This window comes from Caretta caretta, chromosome 12 (genome assembly GCF_965140235.1).
Source record: "Caretta caretta isolate rCarCar2 chromosome 12, rCarCar1.hap1, whole genome shotgun sequence".
Taxonomy (NCBI): Eukaryota; Metazoa; Chordata; order Testudines; family Cheloniidae; genus Caretta; species Caretta caretta.
In genome coordinates this window covers 36,145,314-36,163,229 of record NC_134217.1, presented here as the reverse complement: position 1 = coordinate 36,163,229, position 17,916 = coordinate 36,145,314, and the positions used below count along the sequence as shown (strand labels likewise).

General features: G+C 48.9%; 1 protein-coding gene across 3 annotated transcripts in view; it reads right to left on the bottom strand.

The window, feature by feature from the left end:
- Nucleotides 1-17,916, bottom strand: part of LOC125620756 (uncharacterized) — a 68,459-nt gene that overhangs the window by 20,286 nt on the left and 30,257 nt on the right. Inside the window, exons 1-4 of one of the 3 annotated variants that reach the window (XM_048816861.2) lie at nt 17,029-17,248; nt 13,297-13,674; nt 9,948-10,082; nt 6,913-7,037 (exon numbers count right to left, since the gene is read on the bottom strand). In XM_048816861.2, coding sequence (XP_048672818.1) covers nt 6,913-7,037; nt 9,948-10,082; nt 13,297-13,584 — 548 coding nt within the window. In that variant the 5' untranslated portion in view covers nt 13,585-13,674; nt 17,029-17,248. Of the gene's footprint in view, nt 1-6,912; nt 7,038-9,947; nt 10,083-13,296; nt 13,675-16,366; nt 16,387-17,028; nt 17,249-17,916 lie in introns of those variants that run through there. The other 2 variants (XM_075118451.1, XM_075118452.1) reach the window with 2 other exon arrangements.

The following is a 17,916-nucleotide window of genomic DNA, read 5'->3' as shown; positions in this document are numbered from 1 at the left end:
ATCTGGCTCCATGAGCCTAAATCTCTGTCAAAAATGAGAGTTAGGCTCCTAAGTCACTTACACGCTTTTGAACATTTCAACGATAGCCTCAAAACCTGTCATATTTTAGGTACAGATTTCCCATCTGAAACACAATCTCAAGAGAGCAAGTCATCTGTCACCAAAGGACTGAGTACGCTAGCAGAAGGATCTCCCCCAGACCACATTTTTTCCTGTTTCCTGGCTAGGCAGAAGTGTTTGGATATGGACAAGATAAGAGACACTTCAGTTCTTCCTGTTGCCTGAAATTTTTATCATTGACACTATACTTTTTAGATCACACCAGAAGTTGTCTCTGAAGAAGATCAGAGGGGAAAGAATGAGTGCATGTGTGCTAAAGTAAAATGTAAATGTTAGGCTGAAACCCTTCATTGTGATGCAGATGTTACAAACTCTACTTGCATGATATCAACAGCAGAGTTTGTTAAAGTTGATATCAGAAGAATACACTGCTAGGCTTATTACCTAATAGAAAATTATTTAAATATATTTTCAAGTACTGGGTAAAATGCTTGAGCTGTTTGTATTAAATGTAAACATTTGTACAGTAAGCTACTGGGTGGTATGGTGCTGTCTTTGAATAGGACTTGAAGGTGATAATCAGAAATGGAATTCACTGTTTCGAACTCTGTGCTATGCTTTCTAAATTATCCTGACCAGACAGCACTCTAGCCTGTGCTTCCGCAGAGTTTAGCTGAGGCTCAGGGAAAAGGCTATTGTAAGTGCCTGTACACAACTTGTCCTGAAATCTCTTTTGTAGTTGCACGATTTATCCCATGTAACCATTCTAGGGGTATGTCTACACTACGGAATAAGGTCGAATTTATAGAAGTCGGTTTTTTAGAAATCGGTTTTATATATTCGAGTGTGTGTGTCCCCACAGAAAATGCTCTAAGTGCATTAAGTGCATTAACTCGGCAGAGCGCTTCCACAGTACCGAGGCTAGAGTCGACTTCCGGAGCGTTGCACTGTGGGTAGCTATCCCACAGTTCCCGCAGTCTCCGCTGCCCATTGGAATTCTGGGTTGAGATCCCAATGCCTGATGGGGCTAAAACATTGTCGCGGGTGGTTCTGGGTACATATCGTCAGGTCCCCGTTCCCTCCCTCCCTCCGTGAAAGCAAGGGCAGACAATCGTTTCGCGCCTTTTTTCCTGAGTTACCTGTGCAGACGCCATACCACGGCAAGCATGGAGCCCGCTCAGGTAACCGTCACCCTATGTCTCCTGGGTGCTGGCAGACGCGGTATGGCATTGCTACACAGTAGCAGCAACCCCTTGCCTTGTGGCAGCAGACGGTACAGTACGACTGGTAGCCGTCATCGTCATGTCCGAGGTGCTCCTGGCCACGTCGGCTGGGAGCGCCTGGGTAGACATGGGCGCAGGGACTAAATTTGGAGTGACTTGACCAGGTCATTCTCTTTAGTCCTGCAGTCAGTCCTATTGAACCGTCTTACGGTGAGCGGGCAGGCGATACGGACTGCTAGCAGTCGTACTGTACCATCTTCTGCCGAGCAGCCATGAGATGTGGATGGCATGCAGTCCTTCTGCACCGTCTGCTGCCAGCCAAAGATGTAAAAGATAGATGGAGTGGATCAAAACAAGAAATAGACCAGATTTGTTTTGTACTCATTTGCTTCCCCCCCTCCCCTGTCTAGGGGACTCATTCCTCTAGGTCACACTGCAGTCACTCACAGAGAAGGTGCAGCGAGGTAAATCTAGCCATGTATCAATCAGAGGCCAGGCTAACCTTCTTGTTCCAATAAGAACGATAACTTAGGTGCACCATTTCTTATTGGAACCCTCCGTGAAGTCCTGCCTGAAATACTCCTAGATGTAAAGACACCCCCTTTGTTGATTTTAGCTCCCTGAAGCCAACCCTGTAAGCCGTGTCCTCAGTCGCCCCTCCCGGCGTCAGAGCAACGGCAAACAATCGGGCATCTGAGAGTGCTGTCCAGAGCAGTCACAATGGAGCACTCTGATGGGGCTAAAACATTGTCGCGGGTGGTTCTGGGTACGTATCGTCAGGCCCCCGTTCCCTCCCTCCCTCCGTGAAAGCAAGGGCAGACAATCATTTCGCGCCTTTTTTCCTGAGTTACCTGTGCAGACGCCATACCACGGCAAGCATGGAGCCCGCTCAGGTAACCGTCACCCTATGTCTCCTGGGTGCTGGCAGACGCGGTACGGCTTTGCTGCACAGTAGCAGCAACCCATTGCCTTCTTGCAGCAGACGGTGCAATACGACTGGTAGTCGTCCTCGTCGCGTCCGAGGTGCTCCTGGCCACGTCGGCTGGGAGCGCCTGGGCAGACATGGGCGCAGGGACTAAATTTGGAGTGAGTTGACCAGGTCATTCTCTTTAGTCCTGCAGTCAGTCCTATTGAACCGTCTTATGGTGAGCGGGCAGGCGATACGGACTGCTAGCAGTCGTACTGTACCATCTTCTGCCAGGCAGGCAAGAGATGAGGATTGCTAGTAGTCGTATTGTACCATCTTCTGCCAGGCAGGCAAGAGATGAGGATGGCTAGCAGTCGTACTGTACCATCTTCTGCTGAGCAGCCATGAGATGTGGATGGCATGCAGTCCTTCTGCACCGTCTGCTGCCAGCCAAAGATGTAAAAGATAGATGGAGTGGGTCAAAACAAGAAATAGACCAGATTTGTTTTGTACTCATTTGCCTCCTCCCCTGTCTAGGGGACTCATTCCTCTAGGTCACACTGCAGTCACTCACAGAGAAGGTGCAGCGAGGTAAATCTAGCCACATATCAATCAGAGGCCAGGCTAACCTCCTTGTTCCAATCAGAACGATAACTTAGGTGCACCATTTCTTTTTGGAACCCTCCGTGAAGTCCTGCCTGAAATACTCCTTGATGTAAAGACACCCCCTTTGTTGATTTTAGCTCCCTGAAGCCAACCCTGTAAGCCGTGTCGTCAGTCGCCCCTCCCTCCGTCAGAGCAACGGCAGACAATCGTTCCGCGCCTTTTTTCTGTGCGGACGCCATACCAAGGCAAGCATGGAGGCCGCTCAGCTCACTTTGGCAATTAGGAGCACATTAAACACCACACACATTATCCAGCAGTATATGCAGCACCAGAACCTGGCAAAGCGATACTGGGCGAGGAGGCGACGTCAGCGCGGTCACGTGAGTGATCAGGACATGGACACAGATTTCTGTGAAAGCATGGGCCCTGCCAATGCATGCATCATGGTGCTAATGGGGCAGGTTCATGCTGTGGAACGCCGATTGTGGGCTCGGGAAACAAGCACAGACTGGTGGGACCGCATAGTGTTGCAGGTCTGGGACGATTCCCAGTGGCTGCGAAACTTTCGCATGCGTAAGGGCACTTTCATGGAACTTTGTGACTTGCTTTCCCCTGCCCTGAGGCGCATGAATACCAAGATGAGAGCAGCCCTCACAGTTGAGAAGCGAGTGGCGATAGCCCTGTGGAAGCTTGCAACGCCAGACAGCTACCGGTCAGTTGGGAATCAATTTGGAGTGGGCAAATCTACTGTGGGGGCTGCTGTGATGCAAGTAGCCCACGCAATCAAAGATCTGCTGATATCAAGGGTAGTGACCCTGGGAAATGTGCAGGTCATAGTGGATGGCTTTGCTGCAATGGGATTCCCTAACTGTGGTGGGGCTATAGACGGAACCCATATCCCTATCTTGGCACCGGAGCACCAAGCCGCCGAGTACATAAACCGCAAGGGGTACTTTTCGATAGTGCTGCAAGCTCTGGTGGATCACAAGGGACGTTTCACCAACATCAACGTGGGATGGCCGGGAAAGGTGCATGATGCTCGCATCTTCAGGAACTCTGGTCTGTTTCAAAAGCTGCAGGAAGGGACTTTATTCCCAGACCAGAAAATAACTGTTGGGGATGTTGAAATGCCTATATGTATCCTTGGGGACCCAGCCTACCCCTTAATGCCATGGCTCATGAAGCCGTACACAGGCAGCCTGGACAGTAGTCAGGAGCTGTTCAACTACAGGCTGAGCAAGTGCAGAATGGTGGTAGAATGTGCATTTGGACATTTAAAAGCGTGCTGGCGCAGTTTACTGACTCGCTTAGACCTCAGCGAAACCAATATTCCCACTGTTATTACTGCTTGCTGTGTGCTCCACAATATCTGTGAGAGTAAGGGGGAGACGTTTATGGCGGGGTGGGAGGTTGAGGCAAATCGCCTGGCTGCTGGTTACGCGCAGCCAGACACCAGGGCGGTTAGAAGAGCACAGGAGGGCGCGGTACGCATCAGAGAAGCTTTGAAAACTAGTTTCATGACTGGCCAGGCTACCGTGTGAAAGTTCTGTTTGTTTCTCCTTGATGAAACCCCCCGCCCCTTGGTTCACTTCCCTGTAAGCTAACCACCCGCCCCTCCTCCCTTCAATCACCGCTTGCAGAGGCAATAAAGTCATTGTTGCTTCACATTCATGCATTCTTTATTCATTCATCACACAAATAGGGGGATGACTACCAAGGTAGCCCAGGAGGGGTGGTGGAGGAGGGAAGGAAAATGCCACACAGCACTTTAAGCACAGCACTTTAAAAGTTTACAACTTTAAAATTTATTGAATGACAGCCTTCTTTTTTGGGGGCAATCCTCTGTGGTGGAGTGGCTGGTTGGCCGGAGGCCCCCCTACCGCGTTCTTGGGCGTCTGGGTGTGGAGGCTATGGAACTTGGGGAGGAGGGCGGTTGGTTACAGAGGGGCTGCAGTGGCAGTCTGTGCTCCAGCTGCCTTTGCTGCAGCTCAACCATACACTGGAGCATACTGGTTTGGTCCTGCAGCAGCCTCAGCATTGAATCCTGCCTCCTCTCATCACGCTGCCGCTACATTTGAGCTTCAGCCCTGTCTTCAGCCCGCCACTTACTCTCTTCAGCCCGCCACCTCTCCTCCCGGTCATTTTGTGCTTTCCTGCACTCTGACATTATTTGCCTCCACGCATTCGTCTGTGCTCTGTCAGTGTGGGAGGACAGCATTCGCTCGGAGAACATTTCATCGCGAGTGCGTTTTTTTTTCTTTCTAAGCTTCACTAGCCTCTGGGAAGGAGAAGATCCTGTGATCATTGAAACACATGCAGCTGGTGGAGAAAAAAAAAGGGACAGCGGTATTTAAAAAGACACATTTTATAAAACAGTGGCTACACTCTTTCAGGGTAAACCTTACTGTTAACATTACATACATAGCACATGTGCTTTTGTTACAAGGTCGCATTTTGCCTCCTCCCACCGCGTGACTACCCCCTCAACCTTCCCCCCTCCCTGTGGCTAACAGCGGGGAACATTTCTGTTTAGCCACAGGCAAACAGCCCAGCAGGAATGGGCTCCTCTGAGTGTCCCCTGAAGAAAAGCACTTTATTTCAACCAGGTGACCATGAATTATATCTCACTCTCCTGAGGATAACACAGAGAGATAAAGAACGGATGTTGTTTGAATGCCAGCAAATATACACTGCAATGCTTTGTTCTACAATGATTCCCGAGTACGTGTTACTGGCCTGGAGTGGTAAAGTGTCCTACCATGAAGGACACAATAAGGCTGCCCTCCCCAGAAACCTTTTGCAAAGGCTTTAGGACTACATCTAGGAGAACCGCAAATGCCAGGGCAAAGTAATCCTTTCACATGCTTGCTTTTAAACCATGTATAGTATTTTAAAAGGTACACTCACCAGAGGTCCCTTCTCCGCCTGCTGGGTCCAGGAGGCAGCCTTGGGTGGGTTCGGGGGGTACTGGCTCCAGGTCTAGGGTGAGAAACAGTTCCTGGCTGTCGGGAAAACCGGTTTCTCCGCTTGCTTGCTGTGAGCTATCTACAACCTCCTCATCATCATCATCTTCTTCATCCCCAAAACCTGCTTCCGTATTGCCTCCATCTCCATTGAAGGAGTCAAACAACACGGCTGGGGTAGTGGTGGCTGAACCCCCTAAAATGGCATGCAGCTCATCATAGAAGCGGCATGTTTGGGGCTCTGACCCAGAGCGGCTGTTCGCCTCTCTGGTTTTCTGGTAGGCTTGCCTCAGCTCCTTCAGTTTCACGCGGCACTGCTTCGGGTCCCTGTTATGGCCTCTGTCCTTCATGCCCTGGGAGATTTTGACAAAGGTTTTGGCATTTCGAAAACTGGAACGGAGTTCTGATAGCACGGATTCCTCTCCCCAAACAGCGATCAGATCCCGTACCTCCCGTTCGGTCCATGCTGGAGCTCTTTTGCGATTCTGGGACTCCATCATGGTCACCTGTGCTGATGAGCTCTGCATGGTCACCTGCAGCTTTCCACGCTGGCCAAACAGGAAATGAGATTCAAAAGTTCGCGGTTCTTTTCCTGTCTACCTGGACAGTGCATCTGAGTTGAGAGTGCTGTCCAGAGCGGTCATAATGGAGCACTCTGGGATAGCTCCCGGAGGCCAATACCATCGAATTGTGTCCACAGTACCCCAAATTCGAGCCAGCAACGTCGATTTAAGCGCTAATCCACTTGTCAGGGGTGGAGTAAGGAAATCGATTTTAAGAGCCCTTTAAGTCGAAATAAAGGGCTTCATTGTGTGGACGGGTGCAGGTTTACATCGATTTAACGCTGCTAAATTCGACCTAAAGTCCTAGTGTAGACCAGGGCTAACTGAACAGAGCCAGGTCCTATTGTGAAGGGCACTCTCTGACCACATAAGTAACTTACCTAAATAGATAATACAGACAAAAGGTGGTAAAAGAGATGCATTATCATCATCTCCATTTAACAGATGGGAACTGAAGCAGAAAGAGATTAAATGACTTTTCCAAGGTGACACAGCAAAGTCCCTGGCAGATCTGAGAACGGACCCAGTTTTCCTGAGTCAGAATCCAGTATCTTAGCAATCATCTCCCCCCAGAGGTGACATGATAATACCTGAGTCGTCCATTGAATGTTATTTTCCAGCGTCTGTGTGGCTCTAAGCACTCAATCATCAGCCCTTCGCCACGCCAGCATTTTTCAGATTCATCGCGCACCATCATGTCCGGATGTACTGGGTGCTAAGAGACAATTCAATAAAACATTCATTGAATTAAAATGTGGGGATAAAGCAGAGGTGAGGGTCATAATTTATTCATCTGTTGTGGGAGGAACATTGACAGCGATAGCTTTTTGATTCCACATATTTCACAGAGGAGAAAACTGCATGCAAAACACCTGAGTTGATGAATATCAAGTAATTACTGCAGACAGCACAAGTGGTAAATGGAATGAAATCGTAAATTACTATTCTAGGACCTCATGATGCAAACACTGTCAACAGTAACCATTACTACCACATTGCTCTTAGGGTTTGTCTACATGGGAAAATTGACCGGCGTGATTATACCAGGATAAAACCACTTTTATTCCCTCATCCATCCATCATTATTCCTATCATTCTGACAGTCAATTTCCCTATGTAGACTTCAATGGGACTGCTCACAGTTGTAAACTTAATGGAGGAAATCCTGGCCCCATTGAAGTCAATGGTGAAATAATAATTCCTAGCTTTTGTATAGTGCTTTTCACCACTAGATCTCAAAGAATGTTACAAAAACCTCCTATTGATGTCAATGGAGAGATGATTTCACCCTATGCAGTTATTCTGCAGAACTTTTTAAAGGTAAACTGCATTATGAAAGGTTTTACAGGGTTAAATATATGACAGCATATATCATATAAGTTAGAGGGAGTAGTGCTGTAAAAAAGCAATAGATGGTGAATCCACTCTAAGGCATGCACTCATGGGAGTTGATAATAGAGGGGTACAGAAAAATTAAATAGCATGGGAAAGGGAGAAAAAATAGCTTTATCATGAAATTTGGAAAGAGGTGATGTTGCGGCAGTGGTAAAGGAAGGGGAATGTTGCAGATGGCAGGAGCTGTAGAGGACCATGCAGCTGGTAAAGAAATTGTTATTATTTGAAGTTACTCCTGCAGAACACATCAAGGAGAATCCTTACCAACCCAGGGACCTTATTCTGCAGTTACCGCACATAAGTAACACCTCTTGGTGTCAATGGGATTTGTATCTGTTGTGAGTCCCTCCCCTTGTCACTCTCTCACGTAAAAATAGCTTTATATGCAATATTTTGGCTTTACAAAAGACTAGGGTTTCTGTCAATTGCACACACATGGTCCCAGCCAGGAGTCAATTGCACCTACTCATTCTAACACTCAGCAGTTTTCAATCACTGTTTTAAGACTTCAGTTTCATCTCCCATAACGGAGTCTGAAATACCATCCTGTTCAAATCACCAGGTATTTACTGCAGGTAATACTAGCCAGGTAACAGATAATGAAACCTAACGGCCTAGCAACTGCTAAACTCAGAGCAGTGAGTCCAGGTTATACATACATCTCCCTAACTGCAGCTCGGCAAACAGTGGGAAAATGTATTGGCTTGTTTGCTAAATCTCACTTGTGATTCAATTCAATTCAACTACTTAATCTCCCTCTGCCTCAGTTCCAAGTTTGCAAAATGGGGATGATAATACTTCCTTGCTCTAACCCTGTGTCCATCTCATCTATTTAGACTGTAAGCTCTTCTAGCTCTTGGTGGTTCTCAGTGTTACTATAATGAAAATAGTAAGTGTATTTAGCTCCTAACTTGTTTGGTTTTCTGCAAACATTTGGACTGTTGCTTTTTAGTCCCATTAATGTTTAGAGAAGAACTTTTATTCATGTGCATATAATTCTTTATGTGGAATGCATAAAGGCATTTGTTCCAGAAATACTCAAAAGAAACTAAAATATGTAGTCTACTAGACAGTCAAAAAATCTGTTATATTTTTCTCTATTCCACAGTCAGGAAAGAATCCAGTCATTTACAAAACCAAAAACCAACCCAAACACACACCTAGGAATAGATTTAATGGTTTTTAGCAAGAAATAAGTAGCCCTACATGTGTCTCCCTAAAATGTTCCTTGTCCTTTAGCTGAAATATTCAACACCTCACGTATTTCAAGCACTTGTTTATAAAATGTAAATTGCCCAATGACAGAACGGTAACCTTACCATGTGACTTAGGTCAGCAACCTCTCAGATTAAATAGGAGCATGCAGCTCATTGCACAAATATGTTCCTAGGAATCTTACAAGCACAATTTTAAAATTCACAAGCAGTTTGTGGGAAATTTGTGAACTGTAAAAAGGTCAACTCCACCAAAGACATTAGTTCAAACCTCTCTCACTAATCCACAATCACACACTACTTCAGGGGCATGGCAACAGCTACATTCAATGCAGGAACATGGAAAGAGTGCATTTTCCTTGTCCTCCTGTGTAGTGCCCTACAGCTGAGGATCATGATTGTATTTTGCTTCACGCTGCTATTCCCAGAGCCACTGGAAAAAAAGCTACTGTGGAGTAGAGGCATAACTGAGCTAGTAAGACCCCCTTTGCTGCTGAAGGATGATGGAGAAAAAAGAGGATGGGGAAAGAGACTGGAACAGGGTGAGGGGGAAGAAAGGGACAGACACGGTACCTGTAATTGACCTTAGTCATAGCATTGCTGTCTTGCACAGAATTCCGGATGTTGATGTTTATGAAGAGGCAGAAAACTTTAGCCCCTCTGCTTCAGTTACTTTTTGTCCATTCTTTGAGCAGTCTCTCAGGGATCCATAGTGGCCACTACATCGACCATCACATTATTCACTGTGCTTGTACGTTACACCCCACCTCTCACCCTGTCTGTCTTGTCTATTTAAATTGCCAACTTTTGGGGGCAAGGACTGTCAACTCTCCATTTGTCCAGTGCCTGGTACAATGGAACCCCATTCTGGGTTGGTCATTAGGCATTACCACTGGTAATAGAATAATAATCTTGGGGTCATACCTCAGTATTAAATTCCAGATGGGTAATGAACATCACCCTTGAATGTTACCCCAAAACTCCAGCCTCTTACTTTGCTCTCACCCTCCACTTACTTCAAACTCTCCAATTCCATCCACTCGGAGGAAGAGCCACATTTCACAGAGCCCATTTGGACGTCTTCCAAGACGAGTGATCACAAAAGTCTTGTCGGTTTCTGTAAACCCAGTGAAGTAAACTGAATCCAGGGCCTACAGAAAGGTAATGGGAAAAAATGCTTTAGCATTGAGAGAAAGAACGAGAAAAAACGGGAAGCGAGGTATGTGGGGAAGAGTGATTATGCATGTCAAAAATCATCAGCCCAGCTAAGTTTCCCCTCTACTCAAAGAATGTAGGATATTCTTTTTTCCTAATGTGAGTCCTTTGTAGAATGACACTAGTGGACTTGATCCAGAAACTGCTTTTAGTCAACACCTGCAATCCCCGCCCCCAAGTCCCTTCCAACCAAGCATCTCAAAGTGTTTTAAAAATAGCAATGTATTATATTAAGCCTCTCAATACTTCAGGCAAATAGGTAAGTATTCTCATTTCTATTTATACAGGGCTGCCAAGAGGTTAATAGATTTTCAAAAGGTCATACTTGGTCAGTGGGTGCACTCCCAGTCCACTATTTTTAATCAGCTGTCAATACTTCTTCCTCTTTTAATATTTGTATGGCCACACGTCTCTTTAAGAAATGGACAAAAAATAATCTCTGCATTCCACAGCAATTACTTTAACAACTGATTGTGCAATGGTTCCATTTATTTGCTCTTTAGACCTTGATAATTATTTTTTTTTCCTTTTTGCTGACTTGGGAGTTGAGAAACAATGAGAGGAAACTGTAGGAGAAGGAAAACATGACTGAAAACCCTGGCATTGTGGTCTGTTGGAACAAGCCTGATATTGTCCTAAATCAACCAGATTGCTAGTTTTGCAATGAATACTGTCAGATCTCCCCCTAAAAGAAATGGGTGTAACTAGGGTGCTTGACCATTGACATATTTCCTGCACAGAGCATCGGCAACCACATTTGCATTCCTTTTAACATTGATCACTTCCATATCACAATCTGGGACACCAAGCCTCCCTCTTAGCAACTTTTCAGAGTAGCAGCCGTGTTAGTCTGTATCCGTAAAAAGAAAAGGAGGACTAATAAATGTGTTAGTCTCTAAGGTGCCACAAGTACTCCTTTTCTTAGCAACTTGGCATTTGTGCCTTTCCTCTGATGTAGCCTGGTGAGTGGGGAGTGGTCACCTGGAGCTGGCCAGAAGATGGAATTTATGACTCGCCAAAAAAATTGACATTTTGGCATTTTGCTTTGTTCCAAACTGAGACCAAAAAAAGACAAGTTTTCAGAATTTTTATCCAGCCCAAAATGCTGGGGAAATTTTGTTTTAGAAACATCAAAACTTTTTGTTTTGATGATTTTTGACACATTTCAAGTCCAAATGGTTATTTATTGTATGTGTTATTGTAGCACGAAGGAGGCCTCGTCATAAGCCTTCTTGTGCTTCCTGTGTTTTAGCATGCCTGATGTCTCCAGGCATTTGGACTCACAACCCAGACTGACTTTACATCGGCCCAGCTGGCAAATAGCACTGCTAGTAACCCCAGTGTGAAGTGGTTCCAAACCCAGGTGCTTTACTTGTTATCCCAGAGTCAAGTTGAGACAGTAGCTCAAAACTGTATGCAAAATATTCAGTTTTACAGGGAAGCTAGAATTTAATTTCAGTAAAATCCAATCAGCTAGTTAAGGGTCCAAATGATCAATGTTAATGCTTCTATTATGTGCTTAGACCCAAATTTTCAAATTCAGCTGTATAAATGCACAAATTGTGCAACCCCTCACCAGATGCAGTTTCAAAAATCAGGTTTGCACATGCATAACCTGACTTCTGTGTGCATTTTGGGTGTAGATAAACTCCTGCCTCTGAAAAATGTACTCAGACTAATGCCCAAAAATACTTACTTCAGGTGACTAAATGCCCATCTAAGCACCTAAATATGCATGTATGTATGTGCCTGACTTGAGGTAGCCAAGTTTGATAATTGGGTCCTATATTGAGCAAAGCAGAGTGCATTGCACTGTCAAAATAGATATTTGCAGAGAGAGTTTCGGGACCATTGTTGGGATTTTCTGGAAGCATTCTAGAAGAGGTGTTCCATTGCTCTCAGTCCGAGAGGAAAAGGGCAAAGCTGGGTGACAGGTGAAGCTTACAGTTTGAACCATTTTTCGGACCACTCTGGTGTAGGAGTGTTGTCCGGTCATAGAGTGACTACAGTTTTGGAAGGCGATCTCTGTCCTTGCCACAGAAAGGGCTTTCACAGAACTGGAATGGGAAAAAACACAAAGGGTTCTTCCAGCCCTACTTTAAGACGCATATCCAATATCACTTATTACAATTTTCATGACTTGCTTTGTGTCCCAGGGCCTCAAACACCAGCTTTAAAAATAGCCTTTTATTTAAAAAATAAAATAAAACAAAACATAAGAACTGCCATACTGGGTCAGACCAGAGGTCCATCTAGCTCAGTATGCTGTCTTCCAACAGTGGCCAATGCCAGGTGCCCCAGAGGGAATGAACAAAACAGGTGGATCAAGTGATCCATCCCATCGTCCATTCCCAGCTTCTGGCAAACAGAGGCTAGGGACACCATGCCTGCCCATCAAAACCACACACAATGCCAATGTGATGACAATCAGCTTGAGAAAAGAGAGGAAACTCTGGATTCCTCAAAACCTTTAGAAAATGTCGCAAATTGGTAGAAGTTTCTCCAAAAAATGACAGTGGCCAAATCCTCAGCTGGTGTAAATCATCTTGACTTCAATGAAGCGATGCCCATTTACACCAGATGAAGATGTGGCCCTATATCTTTAGCTATTTTGCATCTTCCGCCTTGCCTGCTTGCCTGCACTTTCTCACCTCTAGCTTCTTGGCCCTGCAATGTTATTCAGGTTCGAGTTCCTGCAACAGTGGTTTCATAACATTTATTATCTGTATTACAGAAGCGTCGGGGGAGCCCCAGCTGAGATCAGCTGCCCACTGCAGAGACACACAGAAGCATCCCTGCCAGGGGGAACTTGCAACCCCAGGGCAGACAAGAGGGTGACACAATCAGAGGGAAGCAGAGGAGCAGGACTCAGGTAATGACCAACATGGTTTTGCCTAAAATGGCTACACCCAAAGCTGGATGGTTAACGTCTTTGCCCGAACCGGGCCAGAGACTAGTGGGGATCCCAGGTGTATAAATGCAGCTATGGGGCCTCACACCAGCTAAGAATCTGCCCTTAAGATCGCCACAAATCTGCCGGGAGGAGGCGCTGGTCCCAGTCCTGCGCATCTCCCCCGATCCCCGGGGAGGTGCCGAGCTCCAGCCCCCTGGGGACCCCCTCGCAGGCGGGGATATAGGGGTCGCACTCACATGGGCATGGCAGACCAGTCCCTGCAGCCGCTCCAGCGCCCCCTGGCCGGCTCCTGAGCCCATCGGCTCCCGCCGGGCGGCGCCGCCGCGCTCTCTCCGGCGCCGGCGGAAGGCGAAGAAGAGAATCCCCCACAGGGCCCATTTCTTCAGGTGGAAGCCGCGCCCGGGCACCGAGTAGCGGCGGCAGCTGCCGCCCGGCCCGGCCGCGGGACAGCGCTGGAGCCGCAGCAGCCACCCGGCCAGGAAAAGGCACAGCGCGGCCGGCAGCAGGCTGAGGAGATCGGGCATTGTCCCGGGGATCCAGCGCTGGGTCCCTCCTCCTAGGGCAGCTTCTGAGCCTGTGTGTGTGTGTCACACACTCCCCGCTGCGCGATCCAGCTACACAAACACACACACACACACTTTACTGCAGGGTCCAGCTCCTGGCTACACACACACACTCCCCGCTGCGTGATCCAGCTACACAAACACACACACACACTTTACTGCAGGGTCCAGCTCCTGGCTACACACACACACTCCCCGCTGCGCGATCCAGCTACACACACACACACACACACACACTTTACTGCAGGGTCCAGCTCCTGGCTACACACACACACTCCCCGCTGCGTGATCCAGCTACACAAACACACACATACACACACTTTACTGCAGGGTCCAACCCCTGGCTACACACACACACTCCCCGCTGCGCGATCCAGCTACACACACACACACACACACTTTACTGCAGGGTCCAACCCCTGGCTACACACACACACTCCCCGCTGCGCGATCCAGCTACACACACACACACACACTTTACTGCAGGGTCCAACCCCTGGCTACACACACACACTCCCCGCTGCGTGATCCAGCTACACAAACACACACACACACACTTTACTGCAGGGTCCAACCCCTGGCTACACACACACACTCCCCGCTGCGTGATCCAGCTACACAAACACACACACACACTTTACTGCAGGGTCCAACCCCTGGCTACACACACACACTCCCCGCTGCGTGATCCAGCTACACACACACACATACACACACTTTACTGTAGGGTCCAACCCCTGGCTACACACACACACTCCCCGCTGCGTGATCCAGCTACACAAACACACACATACACACACTTTACTGCAGGGTCCAACCCCTGGCTACACACACACACTCCCCGCTGCGTGATCCAGCTACACACACACACACACACACTTTACTGCAGGGTCCAACCCCTGGCTACACACACACACTCCCCGCTGCGTGATCCAGCTACACAAACACACACACACACACTTTACTGCAGGGTCCAACCCCTGGCTACACACACACACTCCCCGCTGCGCGATCCAGCTACACAAACACACACATACACACACTTTACTGCAGCGTCCAACCCCTGGCTACACACACACACTCCCCGCTGCGTGATCCAGCTACACACACACACACACACACACACTTTACTGCAGGGTCCAGCTCCTGGCTACACACACACACTCCCCGCTGCGTGATCCAGCTACACAAACACACACACACACTTTACTGCAGGGTCCAACCCCTGGCTACACACACACACTCCCCGCTGCGTGATCCAGCTACACAAACACACACACACACACTTTACTGCAGGGTCCAGCTCCTGGCTACACACACACACTCCCCGCTGCGTGATCCAGCTACACAAACACACACACACACACTTTACTGCAGGGTCCAGCTCCTGGCTACACACACACACTCCCCGCTGCGCGATCCAGCTACACAAACACACACACACATACACACACTTTACTGCAGGGTCCAACCCCTGGCTACACACACACACTCCCCGCTGCGTGATCCAGCTACACACACACACACACACACACTTTACTGCAGGGTCCAGCTCCTGGCTACACACACACACTCCCCGCTGCGTGATCCAGCTACACAAACACACACACACATACACACACTTTACTGCAGGGTCCAACCCCTGGCTACACACACACACTCCCCGCTGCGCGATCCAGCTACACACACACACACACACACCACTTTACTGCAGGGTCCAACCCCTGGCTACACACACACACTCCCCGCTGCGCGATCCAGCTACACACACACACACTTTACTGCAGGGTTCAACCCCTGGCTACACACACACACTCCCCGCTGCGCGATCCAGCTACACACACACACACACACACTTTACTGCAGGGTCCAACCCCTGGCTACACACACACACTCCCCGCTGCGTGATCCAGCTACACACACACACACACCACTTTACTGCAGGGTCCAACCCCTGGCTACACACACACACTCCCCGCTGCGCGATCCAGCTACACAAACACACACACACCACTTTACCACAGGAGCCAGTCCCTGGCTACACACACACACTCCCCACTGCGCGATCCAGCTACACAAACACACACACTTTACTGCAGGGTCCAACCCCTGGCTACACACACACACTCCCCGCTGCACGATCCAGCTACACACACACACACACACATTACCGCAGGGTCCAACCCCTGGCTACACACACACACTCCCCGCTGCACGATCCAGCTACACACACACACATACACACCACTTTACTGCAGGGTCCAACCCCTGGCTACACACACACACTCGCCGCTGCGCGATCCAGCTACACCGACACACACACACACACACCACTTTACTGCAGGGTCCAACCCCTGGCTACACACACACACTCCCCGCTGCACGATCCAGCTACACAGACACACACACACACTTTACTGCAGGGTCCAACCCCTGGCTACACACACACACTCCCCGCTGCGCGATCCAGCTACACACACACACACACACACCACTTTACTGCAGGGTCCAACCCCTGGCTACACACACACACTCCCCGCTGCGCGATCCAGCTACACAAACACACACACACCACTTTACCACAGGAGCCAGTCCCTGGCTACACACACACACTCCCCGCTGCGCGATCCAGCTACACAAACACACACACACACACTTTACTGCAGGGTCCAACCCCTGGCTACACACACACACTCCCCGCTGCGCGATCCAGCTACACACACACACACACACACCACTTTACCGCAGGAGCCAGTCCCTGGCTACACACACACACTCCCCGCTGCGCGATCCAGCTACACACACACACACACACACACCACTTTACTGCAGGGTCCAGCTCCTGGCTACACACACACACTCCCCGCTGCGCGATCCAGCTACACAAACACACACACACACTTTACTGCAGGGTCCAGCTCCTGGCTACACACACACACTCCCTGCTGCACGATCCAGCTACACAAACACACACACACACCACTTTACCGCAGGAGCCAGTCCCTGGCTACACACACACTCCCCGCTGCACGATCCAGCTACACGCCCCCCCCTCCCCGCCCAGGCACACACTTCACTTTAGGATCCAGCCCCTGGCTATACACACACATACACTCCCCGCTGCACGATCCAGCCACAGGCTATACACACAGACTCCTCGCTGTACGATCCAGCTACACACACACACACCCGCTTCACTGCAGGATCCAGCCCCTAGCTATACACACACTTCCCGCTGCATGATCCAGCTACACACACCAACACACAACACTTCACTGCATGATCCAGCCCCTGGCTACACACACACATGCACTGCCCGCTGCATGATTCAGCCCCTGGCTACACACACACACACACACTCCCTGCTGCGCGATCCAGCCCCTGGCTACACACACACGCACTTACTTCACTGCAGGATCCAGCCCCTGGATATTCCCTAGTACCACTGCATGCACATGGCTACACTCGCAGTGGCCTCAGCCACTGGCTACACTTCACCCTCTTGTTACACACTTGGTCCCAACTATAGTCTCCTGTCCCTTTTCCTTGTGCACACGCTGTGCAGAGTCCTCCAACCCCTCGATACTAAATCCTAGCTCACAACGTCCCTCTGCAGCTACTCACCACTACCAAGGAGTCCTGAAACCCAGCCCTGCCCACTCTTGGCAGCTTTTGGATTTGGATTGAATTCCCTGCTGGTTTCTCTTTCTTTTTTACTTTCCTTAATGCTTGAAAAGCTACTCTCTCTCTCCTTCATGCCCCCTTCTCTCCCCTTCCAAATTCGCAGGAGCTGGTATGAACTGGGGGGTCTACTCTCAACATTAACCCTAGCCTAGGATAACCATTGGTCTCCAGCCATAGCCTGGGGCTACCAGCTGGCCCCAACCTTAGCCCTAACCTGGGGCCACCATCCAGCCTGAACTGTAGTCCAGGGCTACCCACCAGCCCCACACATAAACCTAACTTGTGGCCACTAATAGGTTCCATCCCTAGCCTGATATCACCTACTGGCCCTAAGCCTAACCTTAGGTTGGGGCCATCATCCACCCCAGACCCTAGCCTGGGGCTACCAACCAGCCCCAATCCTAACACTAGTCCATTCATGGTCAGCAGCTTTTCCTGAACTCTAGCTCCACCTTGCGGGCACCTGCCAGATGCACAGATTTCCGTGTTAGTCTGTATCAGCAAAGACAACGAGGAGTCCTTGTGGCACCTTAGAGACTAGCACATCTATTTGAGCATAAGCTTTCGAGGGCTAAAACCCACTTCATCTGATGCATGGAGTGAAAAATA